The 27,714-nt window shown below is 40.0% G+C and overlaps 1 protein-coding gene across 5 annotated transcripts in view; it reads right to left on the bottom strand.

Annotated features, from left to right (window-relative positions):
• Positions 1-27,714, bottom strand: part of NFKB1 (nuclear factor kappa B subunit 1) — a 188,573-nt gene that overhangs the window by 54,322 nt on the left and 106,537 nt on the right. For all 5 annotated transcript variants that reach the window (XM_068231566.1, XM_068231574.1, XM_068231591.1 and 2 more), the window contains one exon: positions 3,920-4,068. In XM_068231566.1, coding sequence (XP_068087667.1) covers positions 3,920-4,068 — 149 coding nt within the window. The remainder of the gene's footprint in view (positions 1-3,919; positions 4,069-27,714) is intronic.

Raw genomic sequence — 27,714 nt, forward strand, 5'->3', positions numbered from 1 at the left:
GCATTTCTAATCTAATGAAAATAGATGGCACATGTACTGTAAAAGGTGTACATGTCCAGTCCTGTCAGTTTTGCATCAGTTTTGTATGTACTGTATGAGTTTGTTTCTAGGGGTGAGTTCACACATAAAAGGTGTACATTTCCTGTCCAGTCCTGTCAGTTTTGTATGCAATTCCGGGGGTGTGTTTACCCATAAAACATGTTCATTTCCGGCCCAGTCCTGTCAGTTTTTTATGTTTCTAGGGGTGGGTACACACATAAAAGGTGTACGTTTCTGGTCCGGCCCAGTCCTGTCAGTTTTGTATGCGTTTCTAGGGGTGAGTTCACACATAAAAGGTGTACATTTCCTGTCCAGTCCAGTCAGTTTTGTATGCATTTCTAGGGGTGAGTTCACACATAAAAGGTGTACATTTCCTGTCCAGTCCAGTCAGTTTTGTATGCATTTCTAGGGGTGAGTTCACACATAAAAGGTGTACATTTCCGACCCAATCCAGTCCTGTCAGTTTTTATGCGTTTCTAGGGGTAAGTTCACACATAAAAAGGTGTAGATTTCTGGTCCAGTCATGTAAAACTAATAGAAAACTGCTGCATAACTGACAGGACAAGACAGTACTGGACTGGACATGTACAGATTTCTGTGTGAACCAAGCCTTAAAGTGCCCACACACCATACAATTAAAAGATCCAATTTTTCACCAATTTGATAACCGGTTCAGCACCGCAGTCCGAAAATCTCATGCATCCGAGCAACGTTCACCTCCCATTCATTCGCCTATAACTTTATTGCTACTTATCACAATGAATTGATCTATATCTTGTTTTTTCCGCCACTAATTAGGCTTTCTTTGGGTAGTACATTTTGCTAAGAATTATTTTTTTCTAAATCTATTTTAACAGGAAGATTAAGAAAGAAATGAAAAAAGTTCATTATTTCTCAGTTTTTGGCCATTATAGTTTGAAATTAATATACGCTACCATAATTAAAACTCATGTATTTTATTTGCCCATCTGTCCCGGTTATTACACCGTTTAAACGATGTCCCTATCACAATTTATGGTGCCGATATTTCATTTAGAAATAAAGGTGCATTTTTTCAATTTGCGTCCATCACTATTTATAAGCTTATAATTTTAAATAATATAATAACATATTCTCTTGACATGCATATTTAAAAAGTTCAGACCCTTGGGTAACTATTTATGTTGTTGGTTTTTTTTTAATTGTATTTTTTATTTATTTTTTAATAAAAAAAAGTGTATGTGGGTAATTTTTGGTGTGGGAGGGAAACTGCAAATTTTAAATGTAAAATAATATATTTTTTTTAATTAAAAATGTATGTTGGTGCAGTTTACTATTTGGCCACAAGATGGCCACAGTGAAAAAAGTCCTGGATGCGAACGATCTCGCATCCAGGAACTAAAATGCTGGGGAGAAGTTTCCTGGGGGCAGAAATACCGCGCTCTCTGGAGAGAAAGCGTCGGTATTTCTGCGGGGAAGTTAGATCGGTGAATGGGAATTATATTCCCATTCACTGATCGGGGGGCTAGCGGCGGGCGGCAGGAGAGCGCGCGGGGGCGCACCCGATCGCGCGCACCAACCGGCGGCAGCACCAGTGCCTATCTGGACGAGGAAGCTCGTCCAGATAGGCCGAACTGGATAATTTCAATCGGTTGTACTGAAAAATTGAGAGCTTTTCTTTGTTTTCCATTGATAAATCCGATCGAATTTCCAGGTTTTTTTTCCCCGATTTTTGGACATGTTGGAAATTTCAGACCAACTTTATCAAGAATTGTATGGTGTGTGATAGATTGTCAATTACTTAACCACTTAAGCTCTCAGCCGTTTTCACTATATGCATCCAAACAATGTTCACCTCCCATTCATTCGCCTATAACTTTATCACTACTTATCACAATAAACTGATCTATATCTTGTTTTTTCCGCCACCAATTAGGCTTTCTTTGGGGGGTACATTTTGCTAAGAGCTATCTTACTGTAAATGCATTTTAACAGTAAGAATAAGAAAAAAACGGAAACAAAAATTCATTATTTCTCAGTTTTCGGCCATTATAGTTTTAAAATAATACATGCCTCCATAATTAAAACCCACGTATTGTAATTGCCCATTTGTCACGGTTATTTCACCATTTAAATTATGTCCCTATCACAATGTATGGCGACAATATTTTATTTGGAAATAAAAGAGCATTTTTTCCGTTTTGCATCCATCACTATTTACAAGCTTATAAAAAAAGAAAAATATAGAAACATTTCATCTTTACATAGATATTTAAATAGTTTAGACCCTTAGGTAAATATTTATGTGGTTTTTTTTTATTATTGTAATGTTTTTGGTTTTTTTTATTAAACATTTTATGTGTTTAGTGTTTTATTTAGGGAAATATTTGTGTAGTGTAATTTTTTTTTACTTTTAGATGTAGTTTTACTCTTTGGCCACAAGATGGCAACCTTGAGTTTGTTTACATGACGTCACTCTAAGCGTACAATGTACGCTTAGAGGGACATAGAGTCAGAAAAGGCCAAGCTTCCGAGAGAAGCTGTCGCTTTTTCTGCGGGGGAGAGGAATCAGTGATCGGGCACCATAGCCTGATTCATTGATTCCTGGGCTACAAAATCCGCGGACAGGAGTGCGTTAATGTACAGTTCCAATCAATTTTTTCTGAGCTATTAATTACCGTATTTTGTTCATGATTGGGGAAAAATTGAACATGTGTGTGGTACATTGGTCAGATTTTTGAATTGTTACAATCGGTCAGAAAAATTGATTGCTATTCTTGAATTGAACAGATATTTAAAAAATTGTATGGTGTGTGGCCACCTTAAGAAAGAATGATTTTTAATTATACATGTACCGTACATACATATACACACACAGAATAGAAATTCATCATAAGCGGTCTCACACACTGTAACTCTGTCACATATCACATAGTAGTAGTTAAAGACACTGAAGCGAAAAAAATATATGATATAATGAATTGGTTATGTACTATGAATAATTACTAGAAGATTAGCAGCAAAGAAAATATTCTCATATTTTTATTTTCAGGTATATAGTGTTTTTTCTAACATTGCATCATTCTCTAATATGTGCAGAATACACAACACTCTGCATTCAAAATGATTCTTTCAGAGCAGTCTGTGAACGAATGACCTCTCCTCTGGCAGATAAAAAGAAAACTGTTAACTTACAGTTGAGATAATAAAAGTCAGAAAACAGCCCTCTCCAGGACTTTGAAAGTCGTAGAGATTAATGGCTTTTTTGCATAGAGATAACAACTGGAGTTTCTTAACTCTTCCTGTACTGGAAACAATTACACTGATGTATCTGATCTTAATGTTTTATTTCTTAGCTGTGCTACACATACAAATCATAATATCATAATTTTTTTTTTCGCTTCAGTGTCTCTTTAAGGGGGTGGGGTGAGTATTAATATGCAGGTATGGTATAGGATTGCCTTCCCTGCACATTTTAATGTAAATGTTAATAGATCGGTCATGTCTGCCAGCTACTACAATTACACATCACAAAATATTAAATGTCAAAAATCACAATCAGCAGCAAAGTGAATCTGGTTAAAAAGTACATAGACTGAAACTTTACTTTATCATTTTATAATCGTGTCAGCTTTGAACGTCGGCATGCAAATGCCTTTCTAGCATCACAGGAAGATGTTGTGTGAATATCACTGTTGCTAGTCATCTAGTGTAGGAAGTGTCTTTTCAGTGTCTGTAAACCTCAATATAATGTCATACATGTTGTGAAGCATGCTGTGGTTTGGAATATCCGAGCTGCGTGTGCTGAAACGTACGCTTACTTCCTGCTCTCTGTCAATTAACCCATTAGGAACTAAAACACAAACAGTATATAGGCACTAAAACAGCAGCATAAACTTACCCAACGACCATATCTTTAGGCCCCAAGCTTATAGTGCACACGCCGTCTTCACAATGCCTCCCCACCAGGCTGTGAGCATGTAGGCGGACATCTTTGCCATTGGTTACCAGCTGCACAATGACTTTAGCGTGGCCACTGTAATTGTGTATCTATATAGAGAGAACATATGGGAAATAAAGGGAAGGGGGGTAAGCAAATTGGCATCCAGAAACAAGTGTTTGTAATTACCATTTTACATGTTAGATTGACCTTATCAGGTACTATGCTGTTATGATTTAAAAATCGTAGTATTAGATTAACAGATTGTTCTATCTAATAATATCTGCTTTCCAAAGCCATCATACTAACATTAGCAAGACCATGTAGACAATTGGCTTTAAATCTGAACTTAGAAAATTATTTCAAGAAGGTCCACAGGACCAAATCACTGATCACATATGTTCCTTTAGTCTACACACATGGTTCTCAGGGGACCATTAGCGCAAGTAGGGCTGTGGAATCGGTACATAAATCATCCGACTAAGCCTGCTCAGTTTATAAAACCTCCGACTCGGACTCCAGGTACAAAATTGCTGCGACTCCTCGACTCCGACTCCTTAGTCTAATTTTTACAAAAGCTATGGATTTGGTTAAAAAATCATCCGCCTCCGAAGTTAATTGAACTCACTGATTCTGACTATAGGTACCCAAAATTGCTCTTACTCCTAACTCCTCGACTCAGACTCCACAGCCCTGGGCATAACTAAGGAGCTTGGGGACCCAGTGAGAGTTTTACATGGGGCCCCAAGCACTCTATATATATGGAGCCCCAAAACCTACCATGAACAGCTGAAGTGAGAGTATGAAAACAGTTTGTTAAGGATTACCACAATGCAATGCACATATAGAGGTTTGCATTACCAGAATAGCACCAATGAAAAGCTAATAATATGGATGAAGGAGGCCCCCTAGTGGGCCCCTCTAGTCCAGGGGCCCCAGCGCAGTCGCAACCTCTGCATCCCCTATTGCTATGCCACTGCCTGAGAGGCTGTGACGGCCTTTAAAATTATATTGTTTTTTGGAGTACGTGCACTTACAAACCATAAGATCTTCAGGTAATCTTTTCAAAATTTAAAAAAAAAAAAAAAAGGTAGAAGTTCCCATTAACCCTCCTGGCGGTATAAAAAATTCCGCCAGGAGGGAGCGCAGCAGTTTTTTTTTTATTATTTTTTTTTTATATCATGAGGCGAGCCCAGGGCTCGCTGCTGATAGCCGCTGCTTCGGCGATCTCCGATCAGGAAATTCCGTTCAAAGAACGGGATTTCCTGGAGGGCTTCCCCCATCGCCATGGCGTCGGGACGTCATTCGGAGTCCCGAACTCCCCCTCGGCGCTGCCTGGCACTGATTGGCCAGGCAGCGCATGGGGTCTGGGGGGGGCGCACAGTGCGACGGCTAGCGGCGATCGTGCGCGGGGCGGCGGCGATCGGTGTGCTGACGCAGCTAGCAAAGTGCTAGCTGCGTGCAGCAAGAAAAAAATTAAACAAATCGGCCCAGCAGGGCCGGAGAAAACCTCCTGCGCGGCTTGCCAAGGAGGTTAAAGTGGGATTGTCACCATAAAAATCAAATTTCAACAGCAGCTGGTCTGTGTGTATTACGTGATAAAGATGCTAATCCTGCATTCAAAACTTTTTCTGCTGTTATGATTTAAAGTTATCACATACGTTAGGAACACTGGCCCTTTAATTGCCATCTGCTGGCAAAACAGTTGCATGCTGGGGGTATTTTTATCCATAATATATTCCTCCTCTTCCCTTTATTTCCCCCTCCTTCTAATGACATAAGACAGCGCACTTCCTAGTATAGATCTCAGTGGGAGTGTCCGAAGACTCTGGGAGGAGGGCGGGTAAAGAATACATTAAAGGGAAGGTTCAGGGAAACCTGTAAAAAAATAAAAATCCCTATCCACTTACCTGGGGCTTCCTCCAGCCCGTGGCAGGCAGGAGGTGCCCTCGCCGCCGCTCCAGAGGCTTCCGGTCGTCTTCGGTGGCCGACCCGACCTGGCCAGGCCGGCTGCCAGGTCGGGCTCTTCTGCGCTCCAAGGACGGGCTCTTCTGCGTCCCACGCGGGCGCGCTGACGTCATCGGACGTCCTCCGGGCTGTACTGCGCATGCGCAGAACTACTGCGCCTGCGCAGTACAGCCCGGAGGACGTCCGATGACGTCAGCGCGCCCGCGTGGGACGCAGAAGAGCCCGTCCTTGGAGCGCAGAAGAGCCCGACCTGGCAGCCGGCCTGGCCAGGTCGGGTCGGCCACCGAAGACGACCGGAAGCCTCTGGAGCGGCGGCGAGGGCACCTCCTGCCTGCCATGGGCTGGAGGAAGCCCCAGGTAAGTGGATAGGGATTTTTATTTTTTTACAGGTTTCCCTGAACCTTTCCTTTAAAGAGTAACTGTCAGGCTGCAGAAGCTAATTTAAACCTCTATTCTCCTGTGTTAAACAGTTTACAAGGAAGCCCAAAAGCAATTAGTGAAGATAAAAATCTCAGTTACCTTTGATGTGTGCTTATCAGCAAGTCTGTTATTCTTAAGAAGACGCAAGCCGCATACCATACTGCAAAGCATTCTGGGGCTCTCCCCTCGGCTGCTAATGAGACGTTACAGCAGCTTGTAATCGCGTAGCACTGATAAATCTCGGGCAGAGTACACTGCAGGAGTCAGCTTTTGTTCCTAGCCTCATGGCTCATTAATATTCACTGCACACTGTTTTGTTCAAGTAGGAGCTTATCTGTGATCAGGAAGCAGGCAGGACATGACGACACATTTGACAGAAAAACATGGAGCCTGCCATGAGCTGTCAGGAGCATCTATCTCTGCATATACTATATACAAATTCTGTGAAATCCAAACGTGGACAGTGAAATGCATATGTAATGTAAGTACAGCCAATCTTTAGCTACTGATATATGTGTTTATTTTCTCTGAGACCTTATACCTAACAGCTCCTCTTTAACAAATTTAGAAAAAAAAAAAAAGAAAGAGGAAATGATGTCAGGATTAGCTTCATTCAAACCAAGATGGAAACGGTTTTAGAATAGGATTTTCTGCTTTTCCTTTATAAAATTCACAGGAATCATAACGTGGACAGTGCAATGCATCGGTTATGCAAGTAGAACTAGTATTTATCTACAGTGGTTTGCAAAATAAGGAGAGCATTGGTCTTTCACGTGGAATTCCAATAAAATTGATTCATGTTTGTGGCAGTAATATGACAAAATGTGGAAAACTTCAAGGGGGCCGAATACTTTTGCAAACCACTGTACTTATACGTGTATCACTAAAATATCAATAAAAATCAATAAAAATGGCCAAGCGGTGACAGCCCGCTGTTTCAGGTGTTTAGCCCTTCCTCAAGCCGTTACAACCATATCAACATTAACATACAAGTGACCCTTATATAGTGAACACTCAATCCATTAACCAATAGATTTAAAATGACAACAGCCAATCGGCTTACCAGAATCTCTGATCGGAATTGAGTGAGGACTGCCATCATAATATGTAAATCCCTCTACAGCGTGATACAGAAGCCACACAGCGTCTCACGCCTGCAGAGTTCCGCCCATCCTGTGTATTCTATACAAAAGAAAATTAAAAGCATTGTGGAAAAAGCCAGGTCTAGGGGAATTATTCATGAGAATATTGAGAGATTTTTAATGCAGGAAAATCCAGTGACACCTAAGTTTTATACGTTACCTAAGATACATAAGAACCCATGCCGTCCACCGGGGAGACCAATTGTGGCAGGCACAGGTTCGATTTTTGTTCCTGTGGTGCAGTTTCTTGATAGGTTATTACAGCCTCTGGTGGTGACACTGGATTCTTATATTAAGGATACAGATATGTTCCTTAAAAAAATCAGGGACCTTGATGTAGTGGGGGAGGATCTCCTGCTGGTGACGCTTGATGTGGAGAGTCTCCACACCTCTATCCCACATGATGGGGGTGTAGAGGCTTCCTGATGACACGATCTGACCTTTCTAATGACCAGCGACTGTTTGCCCTGGAGCTATTGAATGTGGTACTACGATGTAACTAATTCTCATTTAAGGGTGATTTTTCCCTGCAGTTACGGGGTACAGCGATGGGGTCGAAAGTGGCCCCGTCGTATGCTAATCTCTACATGGGCCTCTGAGGAGGCCTTTGTGTATTCTAGTCATCTGTTTCAACGATATTTTCTGTGTATGGGCAGGGCCACATTCGACCCTTGATGAGTTCCTGGTTTATTTGTCCCAATGCTGCAGTGAGATAAAACTGACAAGTCATACAGATAGCGAACAGGTGACTTTTTTAGATACTACCATTAGTAAAAAAGATAATGCTTTGACTTCTGACCTCCACACAAAAAGTACTTACCGCAACTCTCTTTTACATTATGATAGTTTTCATCCTACACATATTAAGGATGCTATCCCTAAGGGACAATTCTCCAGACTCAATAGGATAGTGACTGCCCCTGACCAGTTAGGACAACGACTAACTGATATGAAAGTTAAATTTAGACAAAGAGGATATCCACAGCAGGTTCTTAAACAGGAGACAATTCCTAAGAAAATAGTGAACAAACAGTTTCGCCTTCCTACATATAATACTTGTAGTGCTGAGATTGGAAAGGTTATCAGGCGTCACTGGCATCAATTGAGTCAGGCTTTTCCTACCATACTAGAATTCAGATACCCTCCCCTGATTTCCTTCAAAAGGGCCCCTACAGCGAGGGACAAGGTTTTTCACCATGCCCCTGAAGTGCTTGAACCGAATAGAAAAATGGGGACTTTTCCATGCTTAGGATGTCACCTTTGTGGACATATTATCAAGGGTACTGAATTTAGACATCCCTCCAAGGGCACTAGATATAAGATTAGGGACTTCTATTCTTGTGAATCAAGTTATGTTGTTTATTATCTAAAATGCCCCTGTAGTTTAGGATATATAGGAATGACCACCCAAAAGGTGAGAGATAGAATTTGCTCTCATAAGAGTGCTATCAGGAATAGGGATAGAAAACAGGCAGTGTCATTCCATTTTGTAGAAATGAATCAGTGTTTCTCAGTTGAAAGTGCAGATAATTGATGGGGTCCCAGCCTCTTGGAGGGGTAGACATAGTAGGTTGAAAACGCTACTTAGAAGGGAAGCAGGGTGGATAAGAAGATTGGGAGTATTAGGTGAATGGGGTTTAAACAGGGAATATGAATTAGGTTTTTGTATATAATCCTTTGTGTGGGATACTATGCATGTTCTTATTGTTATTTGTGCTCTTTCACAGAACTTTCGGCTTGCTGACATCTGAGGGGATGAGTGAGGTATTCCTCTTCTTCTTTTGCCTAATGAGCGTGTTGTAAGTGTCTGTATTTATCCATGCAGGAGGGTTGCTGTGGTAACGCACATACAGCGTAATTGTTGATTTTGACTGGAGCAGCGAGGCTTTGTTTACATATGACGTGTGCTTGCCTCCGCCTTGGAGGGCGGGGCTGCGCTCGTCATTTTGTCCTCTTTTGGCTGCTTGAATAGTGTTACGGCCCGCTAGGCATTGTGGAGACGCTCTATGATTGGCTGCTGTAGCGCTCCACACTGACGTCGCCAGCTTGCTTTACCACAAGGCGCAGTTGGGCGAATGAAAAGAGATGGGCGTAACTCTGCAGGCGTGAGACGCTGTGTGGCTTCTGTATCCCGCTGTAGAGGGATTTACATATTATGATGGCAGTCCTCACTCAGTTCCGATCAGAGATGCTGGTAAGCCGATTGGCTGTTGTCATTTTAAATCTATTGGTTAATGGATTGAGTGTTCACTATATAAGGGTCACTTGTGTGTTAATGTTGATATGGTTGTAACGGCTTGAGGAAAGGCTAAACACCTGAAACAGCGGGCTGTCGCCGCTTGGCCATTTTTATTGATGCTTCAATAAAGAGCTGTATACTTTTGGAAGTGCCAGCCTCCATCGTGTTTGTTACTTGTTTTTTTAAACACAGAGTGCACTATTCTGCAGCGCTCACCACCAAAATTACCAGACAGGCATAAGAGCAGCCACCAGTGTCCAAATTTATGTCAGGCTTCGTTCCTTTACAACATAGTTCCCCAACCCTGTCCTCAAAGCCCACCAACAGTACATGTTTTGCAGAAAACCACAAACATTCACAGGTGAGGTAATTAGTGTCTCAGCAGAGCTGATTAACTACCTCTGTGGATGTATACAAAACATGCAGTGTTGGTGGGCCTTCAGAACAGGGTTGGAGAACACCGCTATACACGACAAGTCAGGGTTGGAGAACACCGCTATACACGACAAGTTTGCACCATGTCTGACTGCTTGCATGTAACCGCTCATCCATGAAATCAGGATAATACATTAACTATGAACAATTAGGGACCGTTTCCACTAGATGTGTTGCTATGTGGAAACCGATCCGCATCGCAAGGAAAAGAAACTGCAATCAATTCACATCAATGTAGTAGTTGCCATTGACGCAAATTAACCTACGCGATACAGCACTTTGTGATGCAGGGGAATTTATGGATAACATGCTGCAGTTTTCTGCAGCATGCATCCAATTCCCCATAGTCGCCGACGGGACGCCGCATGCAGTTGTATGTAAGACAACTGGAAGTACCTGCGAGGCGATCAGGCAATCGTCTCGCATCCACAACACTAGTGGAAACAGGCCCTTACTGTAGAAAAACATTTAGGCCCTATTTACACTTAATCAGTTGGTACACTTTTTTTTTCTCCATAGCAGTGCATTATGAAAAATCTTCTTGAAACGCATATAGTGTGAACTGAGCCATTGGGAAACATGGGCATTACTTTGAAAATCAGCTGTCCTTACAGTTATAACAGAGAGCAACTGATTAAGTGTAAATGGGGCCTATACGTAATATTGAGACACAGAAGGGATGCATCTATAGATAAATAAGGCAGAACTTTCCCTGACACTGACCAGCGCTGAATCAGGCTTGTAAATAAATGCATGTGTCTCTGGAAGGCTGCCAACAAGCTTCAGCTTCTGTGCTCTGGAAAGTACACCTCTAACTGATCCATGGAATTTCCCAAATCAGCAAACAAGCTATACCAGATCAGCATACAAGCTATTCCAAATCAGCATACAAGCTATTCCAAATCAGCATACAAGCTATTCCAAATCAGCATACAAGCTATTCCAAATCAGCATACAAGCTATTCCAAATCAGCATACAAGCTATACCAGATCAGCATACAAGCTATACCAGATCAGCATACAAGCTATACCGAATCAGCATACAAGCTATACCGAATCAGCATACAAGCTATTCCAAATCAGCATACAAGCTATTCCAAATCAGCATACAAGCTATACCAGATCAGCATACAAGCTATACCAGATCAGCATACTAGCTATACGGAATCAGCATACAAGCTATACCGAATCAGCATACAAGCTATACCGAATCAGCATACAAGCTATACCAGATCAGCATACAAGCTATACCAGATCAGCATACAAGCTATTCCAAATCAGCATACAAGCTATACCGAATCAGCATACAAGCTATACCGAATCAGCATACAAGCTATACCGAATCAGCATACAAGCTATACCAGATCAGCATACAAGCTATTCCAAATCAGCCTACAAGCTATTCCAAATCAGCCTACAAGCTATTCCAAATCAGCATACAAGCTATACCAGATCAGCATACAAGCTATACCAGATCAGCATACAAGCTATACCAGATCAGCATACTAGCTATACCGAATCAGCATACAAGCTATACCAAATCAGCATACAAGCTATACCAGATCAGCATACAAGCTATACCAGATCAGCATACAAGCTATTCCAAATCAGCCTACAAGCTATTCCAAATCAGCATACAAGCTATTCCAAATCAGCATACAAGCTATTCCAAATCAGCATACAAGCTATACCAGATCAGCATACAAGCTATACCAGATCAGCATACAAGCTATACCAGATCAGCATACTAGCTATACCGAATCAGCATACAAGCTATACCGAATCAGCATACAAGCTATTCCAAATCAGCATACAAGCTATTCCAAATCAGCATACAAGCTATACCAGATCAGCATACAAGCTATACCAAATCAGCATACAAGCTATACCAGATCAGCATACAAGCTATACCAGATCAGCATACTAGCTATACCGAATCAGCATACAAGCTATACCGAATCAGCATACAAGCTATTCCAAATCAGCATACAAGCTATTCCAAATCAGCATACAAGCTATACCAGATCAGCATACAAACTATACCAGATCAGCATACTAGCTATACCGAATCAGCATACAAGCTATTCCAAATCAGCATACAAGCTATACCAGATCAGCATACAAGCTATTCCAAATCAGCATACAAGCTATACCGAATCAGCATACAAGCTATACCGAATCAGCATACAAGCTATACCAGATCAGCATACAAGCTATTCCAAATCAGCATACAAGCTATTCCAAATCAGCATACAAGCTATTCCAAATCAGCATACAAGCTATACCAGATCAGCATACAAGCTATTCCAAATCAGCATACAAGCTATTCCAAATCAGCATACAAGCTATTCCAAATCAGCATACAAGCTATTCCAAATCAGCATACAAGCTATTCCAAATCAGCATACAAGCTATTCCAAATCAGCATACAAGCTATACCAAATCAGCATACAAGCTATACCAAATCAGCTACACCAGATCAGCATACAAGCTATTCCAAATCAGCATACAAGCTATTCCAAATCAGCATACAAGCTATACCAGATAAGCATACAAGCTATTCCAAATCAGCATACAAGCTATTCCAAATCAGCATACAAGCTATACCAAATCAGCATACAAGCTATACCAAATCAGCTACACCAGATCAGCATACAAGCTATTCCAAATCAGCATACAAGCTATTCCAAATCAGCATACAAGCTATTCCAAATCAGCATACAAGCTATACCAGATCAGCATACAAGCTATACCAGATCAGCATACTAGCTATACCGAATCAGCATACAAGCTATACCGAATCAGCATACAAGCTATTCCAAATCAGCATACAAGCTATTCCAAATCAGCATACAAGCTATACCAGATCAGCATACAAGCTATACCAGATCAGCATACAAGCTATACCAGATCAGCATACAAGCTATACCGACTCAGCATACAAGCTATACCAGATCAGCATACAAGCTATTCCAAATCAGCATACAAGCTATTCCAAATCAGCATACAAGCTATTCCAAATCAGCATACAAGCTATTCCAAATCAGCATACAAGCTATACCAGATCAGCATACTAGCTATACCGAATCAGCATACAAGCTATACCGAATCAGCATACAAGCTATACCAGATCAGCATACAAGCTATTCCAAATCAGCATACAAGCTATTCCAAATCAGCATACAAGCTATACCAGATCAGCATACAAGCTATACCGAATCAGCATACAAGCTATACCAGATCAGCATACAAGCTATTCCAAATCAGCATACAAGCTATTCCAAATCAGCATACAAGCTATACCAAATCAGCATACAAGCTATACCAAATCAGCTACACCAGATCAGCATACAAGCTATTCCAAATCAGCATACAAGCTATTCCAAATCAGCATACAAGCTATTCCAAATCAGCATACAAGCTATACCAGATCAGCATACAAGCTATTCCAAATCAGCATACAAGCTATTCCAAATCAGCATACAAGCTATTCCAAATCAGCATACAAGCTATTCCAAATCAGCATACAAGCTATACCGAATCAGCATACAAGCTATACCAAATCAGCATACAAGCTATACCAAATCAGCATACAAGCTATACCAGATCAGCATACAAGCTATTCCAAATCAGCATACAAGCTATACCAAATCAGCATACAAGCTATTCCAAATCAGCATACAAGCTATTCCAAATCAGCATACAAGCTATACCGAATCAGCATACAAGCTATACCAGATCAGCATACTAGCTATACCGAATCAGCATACAAGCTATACCAGATCAGCATACAATCTATACCAAATCAGCATACAAGCTATACCAAATCAGCATACAAGCTATACCAGATCAGCATACAATCTATACCAAATCAGCATACAAGCTATACCAAATCAGCATACAAGCTATACCAAATCAGCTACACCAGATCAGCATACAAGCTATACCAAATCAGCTATACCAGATCAGCATACAATCTATTCCAAATTAGCATACAAGCTATACCAAATCAGCATACAAGCTATACCAAATCAGCTACACCAGATCAGCATACAAGCTATTCCAAATCAGCATACAAGCTTTACCGAATCAGCATACAAGCTATACCAGATCAGCATACAATCTACTCCAAATCAGTATACAAGCTATTCCAAATCAGCTACACCAGATCAGCATACAAGCTATTCCAAATCAGCATACAAGCTATTCCAAATCAGCATACAAGCTATTCCAAATCAGCATACAAGCTATTCCAAATCAGCATACAAGCTATACCAGATCAGCATACTAGCTATACCGAATCAGCATACAAGCTATACCGAATCAGCATACAAGCTATACCAGATCAGCATACAAGCTATTCCAAATCAGCATACAAGCTATTCCAAATCAGCATACAAGCTATACCAGATCAGCATACAAGCTATACCGAATCAGCATACAAGCTATACCAGATAAGCATACAAGCTATTCCAAATCAGCATACAAGCTATTCCAAATCAGCATACAAGCTATACCAAATCAGCATACAAGCTATACCAAATCAGCTACACCAGATCAGCATACAAGCTATTCCAAATCAGCATACAAGCTATTCCAAATCAGCATACAAGCTATTCCAAATCAGCATACAAGCTATACCAGATCAGCATACAAGCTATTCCAAATCAGCATACAAGCTATTCCAAATCAGCATACAAGCTATTCCAAATCAGCATACAAGCTATTCCAAATCAGCATACAAGCTATACCGAATCAGCATACAAGCTATACCAAATCAGCATACAAGCTATACCAAATCAGCATACAAGCTATACCAGATCAGCATACAAGCTATTCCAAATCAGCATACAAGCTATACCAAATCAGCATACAAGCTATTCCAAATCAGCATACAAGCTATTCCAAATCAGCATACAAGCTATACCGAATCAGCATACAAGCTATACCAGATCAGCATACTAGCTATACCGAATCAGCATACAAGCTATACCAGATCAGCATACAATCTATACCAAATCAGCATACAAGCTATACCAAATCAGCATACAAGCTATACCAGATCAGCATACAATCTATACCAAATCAGCATACAAGCTATACCAAATCAGCATACAAGCTATACCAAATCAGCTACACCAGATCAGCATACAAGCTATACCAAATCAGCTATACCAGATCAGCATACAATCTATTCCAAATTAGCATACAAGCTATACCAAATCAGCATACAAGCTATACCAAATCAGCTACACCAGATCAGCATACAAGCTATTCCAAATCAGCATACAAGCTTTACCGAATCAGCATACAAGCTATACCAGATCAGCATACAATCTACTCCAAATCAGTATACAAGCTATTCCAAATCAGCTACACCAGATCAGCATACAAGCTATTCCAAATCAGCATACAAGCTATTCCAAATCAGCATACAAGCTATTCCAAATCAGCATACAAGCTATTCCAAATCAGCATACAAGCTATTCCAAATCAGCATACAAGCTATTCCAAATCAGCATACAAGCTATACCAAATCAGCATACAAGCTATACCAGATCAGCATACAAGCTATACCAGATCAGCATACAAGCTATACCAAATCAGCTACACCAGATCAGCATACAAGCTATACCAAATCAGCATACAAGCTATTCCAAATCAGCATACAAGCTATTCCAAATCAGCATACAAGCTACACCAGATCAGCATACAAGCTATACCGAATCAGCATACAAGCTATAACAGATCAGCATACAAGCTATTCCAAATCAGCATACAAGCTATACCGAATCAGCATACAAGCTATACCGAATCAGCATACAAGCTATACCGAATCAGCATACAAGCTATACCAGATCAGCATACAAGCTATTCCAAATCAGCATACAAGCTACTCCAAATCAGCATACAAGCTATTCCAAATCAGCATACAAGCTATTCCAAATCAGCATACAAGCTATTCCAAATCAGCATACAAGCTATACCAGATCAGCATACAAGCTACACCAGATCAGCATACAAGCTATTCCAAATCAGCATACAAGCTACTCCAAATCAGCATACAAGCTATTCCAAATCAGCATACAAGCTATTCCAAATCAGCATACAAGCTATACCAGATCAGCATACAAGCTATACCAGATCAGCATACAAGCTATACCAGATCAGCATACAAGCTATTCCAAATCAGCCTACAAGCTATTCCAAATCAGCATACAAGCTATTCCAAATCAGCATACAAGCTATACCAGATCAGCATACAAGCTATACCAGATCAGCATACAAGCTATACCAGATCAGCATACAAGCTATACCAAATCAGCTACACCAGATCAGCATACAAGCTATTCCAAATCAGCATACAATCTACTCCAAATCAGCATACAAGCTATACCAGATCAGCATACAAGCTATACCAGATCAGCATACAAGCTATTCCAAATCAGCATACAAGCTATTCCAAACAGCATACAAGCTATACCAGATCAGCATACAAGCTATACCAGATCAGCATACAAGCTATACCAGATCAGCATACAAGCTATTCCAAATCAGCATACAAGCTATACCAGATCAGCATACAAGCTATACCAGATCAGCATACAAGCTATACCAGATCAGCATACTAGCTATACCGAATCAGCATACAAGCTATACCGAATCAGCATACAAGCTATCCTGAATCAGCATACAAGCTATACCAGATCAGCATACAAGCTATTCCAAATCAGCATACAAGCTATACCGAATCAGCATACAAGCTATACCGAATCAGCATACAAGCTATACCGAATCAGCATACAAGCTATACCAGATCAGCATACAAGCTATTCCAAATCAGCATACAAGCTATTCCAAATCAGCATACAAGCTATTCCAAATCAGCATACAAGCTATACCAGATCAGCATACAAGCTATACCAGATCAGCATACAAGCTATTCCAAATCAGCATACAAGCTATTCCAAATCAGCATACAAGCTATTCCAAATCAGCATACAAGCTATTCCAAATCAGCATACAAGCTATTCCAAATCAGCATACAAGCTATTCCAAATCAGCATACAAGCTATACCAGATCAGCATACAAGCTATTCCAAATCAGCATACAAGCTATTCCAAATCAGCATACAAGCTATTCCAAATCAGCATACAAGCTATTCCAAATCAGCATACAAGCTATACCAGATCAGCATACAAGCTATACCAGATCAGCATACTAGCTATACCGAATCAGCATACAAGCTATACCGAATCAGCATACAAGCTATACCGAATCAGCATACAAGCTATACCAGATCAGCATACAAGCTATTCCAAATCAGCATACAAGCTATTCCAAATCAGCATACAAGCTATTCCAAATCAGCATACAAGCTATACCAGATCAGCATACTAGCTATACCGAATCAGCATACAAGCTATACCAGATCAGCATACAAGCTATTCCAAATCAGCATACAAGCTATTCCAAATCAGCATACAAGCTATACCAGATCAGCATACTAGCTATACCGAATCAGCATACAAGCTATACCAGATCAGCATACAAGCTATTCCAAATCAGCATACAAGCTATTCCAAATCAGCATACAAGCTATACCAGATCAGCATACAAGCTATTCCAAATCAGCATACAAGCTATTCCAAATCAGCATACAAGCTATTCCAAATCAGCATACAAGCTATACCAGATCAGCATACAAGCTACACCAGATCAGCATACAAGCTATACCAGATCAGCATACAAGCTATACCAGATCAGCATACAAGCTATACCAAATCAGCATACTAGCTATACCGAATCAGCATACAAGCTATACCGAATCAGCTACACCAGATCAGCATACAAGCTATTCCAAATCAGCATACAAGCTATACCAAATCAGCATACAAGCTATACCAGATCAGCATACAAGCTATTCCAAATCAGCCTACAAGCTATACCAGATCAGCATACAAGCTATTCCAAATCAGCATACAAGCTATACCAGATCAGCATACAAGCTATACCAGATCAGCATACAAGCTATACCAGATCAGCATACAAGCTATTCCAAATCAGCATACAAGCTATACCAAATCAGCATACAAGCTATACCAAATCAGCTACACCAGATCAGCATACAAGCTATTCCAAATCAGCATACAAGCTATTCCAAATCAGCATACAAGCTATTCCAAATCAGCATACAAGCTATACCAGATCAGCATACTAGCTATACCGAATCAGCATACAAGCTATACCAGATCAGCATACAAGCTATACCAGATCAGCATACAAGCTATTCCAAATCAGCATACAAGCTATACCAAATCAGCATACAAGCTATACCAGATCAGCATACAATCTATACCAAATCAGCATACAAGCTATACCAAATCAGCATACAAGCTATTCCAAATCAGCATACAAGCTATACCAGATCAGCATACAAGCTATACCAGATCAGCATACAAGCTATACCAGATCAGCATACAAGCTATTCCAAATCAGCATACAAGCTATACCAAATCAGCATACAAGCTATACCAAATCAGCTACACCAGATCAGCATACAAGCTATTCCAAATCAGCATACAAGCTATTCCAAATCAGCATACAAGCTATTCCAAATCAGCATACAAGCTATACCAGATCAGCATACTAGCTATACCGAATCAGCATACAAGCTATACCAGATCAGCATACAAGCTATACCAGATCAGCATACAAGCTATTCCAAATCAGCATACAAGCTATACCAAATCAGCATACAAGCTATACCAGATCAGCATACAATCTATACCAAATCAGCATACAAGCTATACCAAATCAGCATACAAGCTATACCAAATCAGCTACACCAGATCAGCATACAAGCTATTCCAAATCAGCATACAAGCTTTACCGAATCAGCATACAAGCTATTCCAAATCAGCATACAAGCTATTCCAAATCAGCTACACCAGATCAGCATACAAGCTATTCCAAATCAGCATACAAGCTATTCCAAATCAGCATACAAGCTATTCCAAATCAGCATACAAGCTATTCCAAATCAGCATACAAGCTATTCCAAATCAGCATACAAGCTATACCAGATCAGCATACAAGCTATTCCAAATCAGCCTACAAGCTATTCCAAATCAGCATACAAGCTATACCAGATCAGCATACTAGCTATACCGAATCAGCATACAAGCTATACCGAATCAGCATACAAGCTATACCGAATCAGCATACAAGCTATTCCAAATCAGCATACAAGCTATTCCAAATCAGCATACAAGCTATACCAGATCAGCATACTAGCTATACCGAATCAGCATACAAGCTATACCGAATCAGCATACAAGCTATACCAGATCAGCATACAAGCTATTCCAAATCAGCATACAAGCTATTCCAAATCAGCATACAAGCTATACCAGATCAGCATACAAGCTATTCCAAATCAGCATACAAGCTATTCCAAATCAGCATACAAGCTATACCAGATCAGCATACAAGCTATTCCAAATCAGCATACAAGCTATTCCAAATCAGCATACAAGCTATACCAGATCAGCATACAAGCTACACCAGATCAGCATACAAGCTATACCAGATCAGCATACAAGCTATACCAGATCAGCATACAAGCTATTCCAAATCAGCATACAAGCTATACCAAATCAGCCTACAAGCTATACCAAATCAGCATACAAGCTATACCAGATCAGCATACAAGCTATTCCAAATCAGCATACAAGCTATACCAAATCAGCATACTAGCTATACCGAATCAGCTACACCAGATCAGCATACAAGCTATTCCAAATCAGCATACAAGCTATACCAAATCAGCATACAAGCTATACCAGATCAGCATACAAGCTATTCCAAATCAGCCTACAAGCTATACCAGATCAGCATACAAGCTATTCCAAATCAGCATACAAGCTATACCAGATCAGCATACAAGCTATACCAGATCAGCATACAAGCTATACCAGATCAGCATACAAGCTATTCCAAATCAGCATACAAGCTATACCAAATCAGCATACAAGCTATACCAAATCAGCTACACCAGATCAGCATACAAGCTATTCCAAATCAGCATACAAGCTATTCCAAATCAGCATACAAGCTATTCCAAATCAGCATACAAGCTATACCAGATCAGCATACTAGCTATACCGAATCAGCATACAAGCTATACCAGATCAGCATACAAGCTATACCAGATCAGCATACAAGCTATTCCAAATCAGCATACAAGCTATACCAAATCAGCATACAAGCTATACCAGATCAGCATACAATCTATACCAAATCAGCATACAAGCTATACCAAATCAGCATACAAGCTATACCAAATCAGCTACACCAGATCAGCATACAAGCTATTCCAAATCAGCATACAAGCTTTACCGAATCAGCATACAAGCTATTCCAAATCAGCATACAAGCTATTCCAAATCAGCTACACCAGATCAGCATACAAGCTATTCCAAATCAGCATACAAGCTATTCCAAATCAGCATACAAGCTATTCCAAATCAGCATACAAGCTATTCCAAATCAGCATACAAGCTATACCAGATCAGCATACAAGTTATTCCAAATCAGCCTACAAGCTATTCCAAATCAGCATACAAGCTATACCAGATCAGCATACTAGCTATACCGAATCAGCATACAAGCTATACCGAATCAGCATACAAGCTATACCAGATCAGCATACTAGCTATACCGAATCAGCATACAAGCTATACCAAATCAGCATACAAGCTATACCAAATCAGCTACACCAGATCAGCATACAAGCTATACCAAATCAGCTATACCAGATCAGCATACAATCTATTCCAAATTAGCATACAAGCTATACCAAATCAGCATACAAGCTATACCAAATCAGCTACACCAGATCAGCATACAAGCTATTCCAAATCAGCATACAAGCTTTACCGAATCAGCATACAAGCTATTCCAAATCAGCATACAAGCTATTCCAAATCAGCTACACCAGATCAGCATACAAGCTATTCCAAATCAGCATACAATCTACTCCAAATCAGTATACAAGCTATTCCAAATCAGCTACACCAGATCAGCATACAAGCTATTCCAAATCAGCATACAAGCTATACCAAATCAGCATACAAGCTATACCAGATCAGCATACAAGCTATTCCAAATCAGCCTACAAGCTATTCCAAATCAGCCTACAAGCTATTCCAAATCAGCATACAAGCTATTCCAAATCAGCATACAAGCTATACCAGATCAGCATACAAGCTATACCGAATCAGCATACAAGCTATACCAAATCAGCATACAAGCTACTCCAAATCAGCATACAAGCTATTCCAAATCAGCTACACCAGATCAGCATACAAGCTATTCCAAATCAGCATACAAGCTATTCCAAATCAGCATACAAGCTATACCAAATCAGCATACAAGCTATTCCAAATCAGCATACAAGCTATTCCAAATCAGCATACAAGCTATACCAAATCAGCATACAAGCTATACCAGATCAGCATACAAGCTATACCAGATCAGCATACAAGCTATTCCAAATCAGCCTACAAGCTATACCGAATCAGCATACAAGCTATTCCAAATCAGCATACAAGCTATACCAGATCAGCATACAAGCTATACCAGATCAGCATACAAGCTATACCAGATCAGCATACAAGCTATTCCAAATCAGCATACAAGCTATACCAAATCAGCATACAAACTATTCCAAATCAGCATACAAGCTATTCCAAATCAGCATACAAGCTATACCAAATCAGCATACAAGCTATACCAGATCAGCATACAAGCTATACCAGATCAGCATACAAGCTATTCCAAATCAGCCTACAAGCTATACCGAATCAGCATACAAGCTATTCCAAATCAGCATACAAGCTATACCAGATCAGCATACAAGCTATACCAGATCAGCATACAAGCTATACCAGATCAGCATACAAGCTATTCCAAATCAGCATACAAGCTATTCCAAATCAGCATACAAGCTATTCCAAATCAGCATACAAGCTATACCAGATCAGCATACAAGCTATACCAGATCAGCATACAAGCTATACCAGATCAGCATACAAGCTATTCCAAATCAGCATACAAGCTATACCAGATCAGCATACAAGCTATACCAGATCAGCATACAAGCTATACCGAATCAGCTACACCAGATCAGCATACAAGCTATACCAGATCAGCATACAAGCTATACCAGATCAGCATACTAGCTATACCGAATCAGCATACAAGCTTTACCGAATCAGCTACACCAGATCAGCATACAAGCTATTCCAAATCAGCATACAATGTACTCCAAATCAGTATACAAGCTATTCCAAATCAGCTACACCAGATCAGCATACAAGCTATTCCAAATCAGCATACAAGCTACTCCAAATCAGCATACAAGCTATTCCAAATCAGCATACAAGCTATACCAAATCAGCATACAAGCTATACCAGATCAGCATACAAGCTATACCAGATCAGCATACAAGCTATTCCAAATCAGCCTACAAGCTATTCCAAATCAGCATACAAGCTATACCAGATCAGCATACAAGCTATTCCAAATCAGCCTACAAGCTATACCGAATCAGCATACAAGCTATTCCAAATCAGCATACAAGCTATACCAGATCAGCATACAAGCTATACCAGATCAGCATACAAGCTATACCAGATCAGCATACAAGCTATACCAGATCAGCATACAAGCTATTCCAAATCAGCATACAAGCTATACCAAATCAGCATACAAACTATTCCAAATCAGCATACAAGCTATTCCAAATCAGCATACAAGCTATACCAAATCAGCATACAAGCTATACCAGATCAGCATACAAGCTATACCAGATCAGCATACAAGCTATACCAGATCAGCATACAAGCTATTCCAAATCAGCCTACAAGCTATACCAGATCAGCATACAAGCTATTCCAAATCAGCATACAAGCTATTCCAAATCAGCATACAAGCTATACCAGATCAGCATACAAGCTATTCCAAATCAGCATACAAGCTATACCAGATCAGCATACAAGCTATACCAGATCAGCATACAAGCTATACCAGATCAGCATACAAGCTATACCGAATCAGCTACACCAGATCAGCATACAAGCTATACCAGATCAGCATACAAGCTATACCAGATCAGCATACTAGCTATACCGAATCAGCATACAAGCTATACCGAATCAGCTACACCAGATCAGCATACAAGCTATTCCAAATCAGCATACAAGCTACTCCAAATCAGCATACAAGCTATTCCAAATCAGCATACAAGCTATACCAAATCAGCATACAAGCTATACCAGATCAGCATACAAGCTATACCAGATCAGCATACAAGCTATTCCAAATCAGCCTACAAGCTATTCCAAATCAGCATACAAGCTATACCAGATCAGCATACTAGCTATACCGAATCAGCATACAAGCTATACCAGATCAGCATACAAGCTATTCCAAATCAGCATACAAGCTATTCCAAATCAGCATACAAGCTATTCCAAATCAGCATACAAGCTATACCAAATCAGCATACAAGCTATACCAGATCAGCATACAAGCTATACCAGATCAGCATACAAGCTATTCCAAATCAGCCTACAAGCTATTCCAAATCAGCATACAAGCTATACCAGATCAGCATACAAGCTATTCCAAATCAGCATACAAGCTATACCAGATCAGCATACAAGCTATTCCAAATCAGCATACAAGCTATTCCAAATCAGCATACAAGCTATACCAGATCAGCATACAAGCTACACCAGATCAGCATACAAGCTATACCAGATCAGCATACAAGCTATACCAGATCAGCATACAAGCTATTCCAAATCAGCATACAAGCTATACCAAATCAGCCTACAAGCTATACCAAATCAGCATACAAGCTATACCAGATCAGCATACAAGCTATTCCAAATCAGCATACAAGCTATACCAAATCAGCATACTAGCTATACCGAATCAGCATACAAGCTATACCGAATCAGCTACACCAGATCAGCATACAAGCTATTCCAAATCAGCATACAAGCTATACCAAATCAGCATACAAGCTATACCAGATCAGCATACAAGCTATTCCAAATCAGCCTACAAGCTATACCAGATCAGCATACAAGCTATTCCAAATCAGCATACAAGCTATACCAGATCAGCATACAAGCTATACCAGATCAGCATACAAGCTATACCAGATCAGCATACAAGCTATTCCAAATCAGCATACAAGCTATACCAAATCAGCATACAAGCTATACCAAATCAGCTACACCAGATCAGCATACAAGCTATTCCAAATCAGCATACAAGCTATTCCAAATCAGCATACAAGCTATTCCAAATCAGCATACAAGCTATACCAGATCAGCATACTAGCTATACCGAATCAGCATACAAGCTATACCAGATCAGCATACAAGCTATACCAGATCAGCATACAAGCTATTCCAAATCAGCATACAAGCTATACCAAATCAGCATACAAGCTATACCAGATCAGCATACAATCTATACCAAATCAGCATACAAGCTATACCAAATCAGCATACAAGCTATACCAAATCAGCTACACCAGATCAGCATACAAGCTATTCCAAATCAGCATACAAGCTTTACCGAATCAGCATACAAGCTATTCCAAATCAGCATACAAGCTATTCCAAATCAGCTACACCAGATCAGCATACAAGCTATTCCAAATCAGCATACAAGCTATTCCAAATCAGCATACAAGCTATTCCAAATCAGCATACAAGCTATTCCAAATCAGCATACAAGCTATTCCAAATCAGCATACAAGCTATACCAGATCAGCATACAAGCTATTCCAAATCAGCCTACAAGCTATTCCAAATCAGCATACAAGCTATACCAGATCAGCATACTAGCTATACCGAATCAGCATACAAGCTATACCGAATCAGCATACAAGCTATACCAGATCAGCATACTAGCTATACCGAATCAGCATACAAGCTATACCAAATCAGCATACAAGCTATACCAAATCAGCTACACCAGATCAGCATACAAGCTATACCAAATCAGCTATACCAGATCAGCATACAATCTATTCCAAATTAGCATACAAGCTATACCAAATCAGCATACAAGCTATACCAAATCAGCTACACCAGATCAGCATACAAGCTATTCCAAATCAGCATACAAGCTTTACCGAATCAGCATACAAGCTATTCCAAATCAGCATACAAGCTATTCCAAATCAGCTACACCAGATCAGCATACAAGCTATTCCAAATCAGCATACAATCTACTCCAAATCAGTATACAAGCTATTCCAAATCAGCTACACCAGATCAGCATACAAGCTATTCCAAATCAGCATACAAGCTATACCAAATCAGCATACAAGCTATACCAGATCAGCATACAAGCTATTCCAAATCAGCCTACAAGCTATTCCAAATCAGCCTACAAGCTATTCCAAATCAGCATACAAGCTATTCCAAATCAGCATACAAGCTATACCAGATCAGCATACAAGCTATACCGAATCAGCATACAAGCTATACCAAATCAGCATACAAGCTACTCCAAATCAGCATACAAGCTATTCCAAATCAGCTACACCAGATCAGCATACAAGCTATTCCAAATCAGCCTACAAGCTATTCCAAATCAGCCTACAAGCTATTCCAAATCAGCATACAAGCTATACCAAATCAGCATACAAGCTATTCCAAATCAGCATACAAGCTATTCCAAATCAGCATACAAGCTATACCAAATCAGCATACAAGCTATACCAGATCAGCATACAAGCTATACCAGATCAGCATACAAGCTATTCCAAATCAGCCTACAAGCTATACCGAATCAGCATACAAGCTATTCCAAATCAGCATACAAGCTATACCAGATCAGCATACAAGCTATTCCAAATCAGCATACAAGCTATACCAGATCAGCATACAAGCTATTCCAAATCAGCATACAAGCTATTCCAAATCAGCATACAAGCTATACCAGATCAGCATACAAGCTACACCAGATCAGCATACAAGCTATACCAGATCAGCATACAAGCTATACCAGATCAGCATACAAGCTATTCCAAATCAGCATACAAGCTATACCAAATCAGCCTACAAGCTATACCAAATCAGCATACAAGCTATACCAGATCAGCATACAAGCTATTCCAAATCAGCATACAAGCTATACCAAATCAGCATACTAGCTATACCGAATCAGCATACAAGCTATACCGAATCAGCTACACCAGATCAGCATACAAGCTATTCCAAATCAGCATACAAGCTATACCAAATCAGCATACAAGCTATACCAGATCAGCATACAAGCTATTCCAAATCAGCCTACAAGCTATACCAGATCAGCATACAAGCTATTCCAAATCAGCATACAAGCTATACCAGATCAGCATACAAGCTATACCAGATCAGCATACAAGCTATACCAGATCAGCATACAAGCTATTCCAAATCAGCATACAAGCTATACCAAATCAGCATACAAGCTATACCAAATCAGCTACACCAGATCAGCATACAAGCTATTCCAAATCAGCATACAAGCTATTCCAAATCAGCATACAAGCTATTCCAAATCAGCATACAAGCTATACCAGATCAGCATACTAGCTATACCGAATCAGCATACAAGCTATACCAGATCAGCATACAAGCTATACCAGATCAGCATACAAGCTATTCCAAATCAGCATACAAGCTATACCAAATCAGCATACAAGCTATACCAGATCAGCATACAATCTATACCAAATCAGCATACAAGCTATACCAAATCAGCATACAAGCTATACCAAATCAGCTACACCAGATCAGCATACAAGCTATTCCAAATCAGCATACAAGCTTTACCGAATCAGCATACAAGCTATTCCAAATCAGCATACAAGCTATTCCAAATCAGCTACACCAGATCAGCATACAAGCTATTCCAAATCAGCATACAAGCTATTCCAAATCAGCATACAAGCTATTCCAAATCAGCATACAAGCTATTCCAAATCAGCATACAAGCTATTCCAAATCAGCATACAAGCTATACCAGATCAGCATACAAGCTATTCCAAATCAGCCTACAAGCTATTCCAAATCAGCATACAAGCTATACCAGATCAGCATACTAGCTATACCGAATCAGCATACAAGCTATACCGAATCAGCATACAAGCTATACCAGATCAGCATACTAGCTATACCGAATCAGCATACAAGCTATACCAAATCAGCATACAAGCTATACCAAATCAGCTACACCAGATCAGCATACAAGCTATACCAAATCAGCTATACCAGATCAGCATACAATCTAATCCAAATTAGCATACAAGCTATACCAAATCAGCATACAAGCTATACCAAATCAGCTACACCAGATCAGCATACAAGCTATTCCAAATCAGCATACAAGCTTTACCGAATCAGCATACAAGCTATTCCAAATCAGCATACAAGCTATTCCAAATCAGCTACACCAGATCAGCATACAAGCTAT

The sequence above is a fragment of the Hyperolius riggenbachi genome, chromosome 1 (assembly GCF_040937935.1).
Source record: "Hyperolius riggenbachi isolate aHypRig1 chromosome 1, aHypRig1.pri, whole genome shotgun sequence".
In the NCBI taxonomy this organism is placed as follows: domain Eukaryota; kingdom Metazoa; phylum Chordata; class Amphibia; order Anura; family Hyperoliidae; genus Hyperolius; species Hyperolius riggenbachi.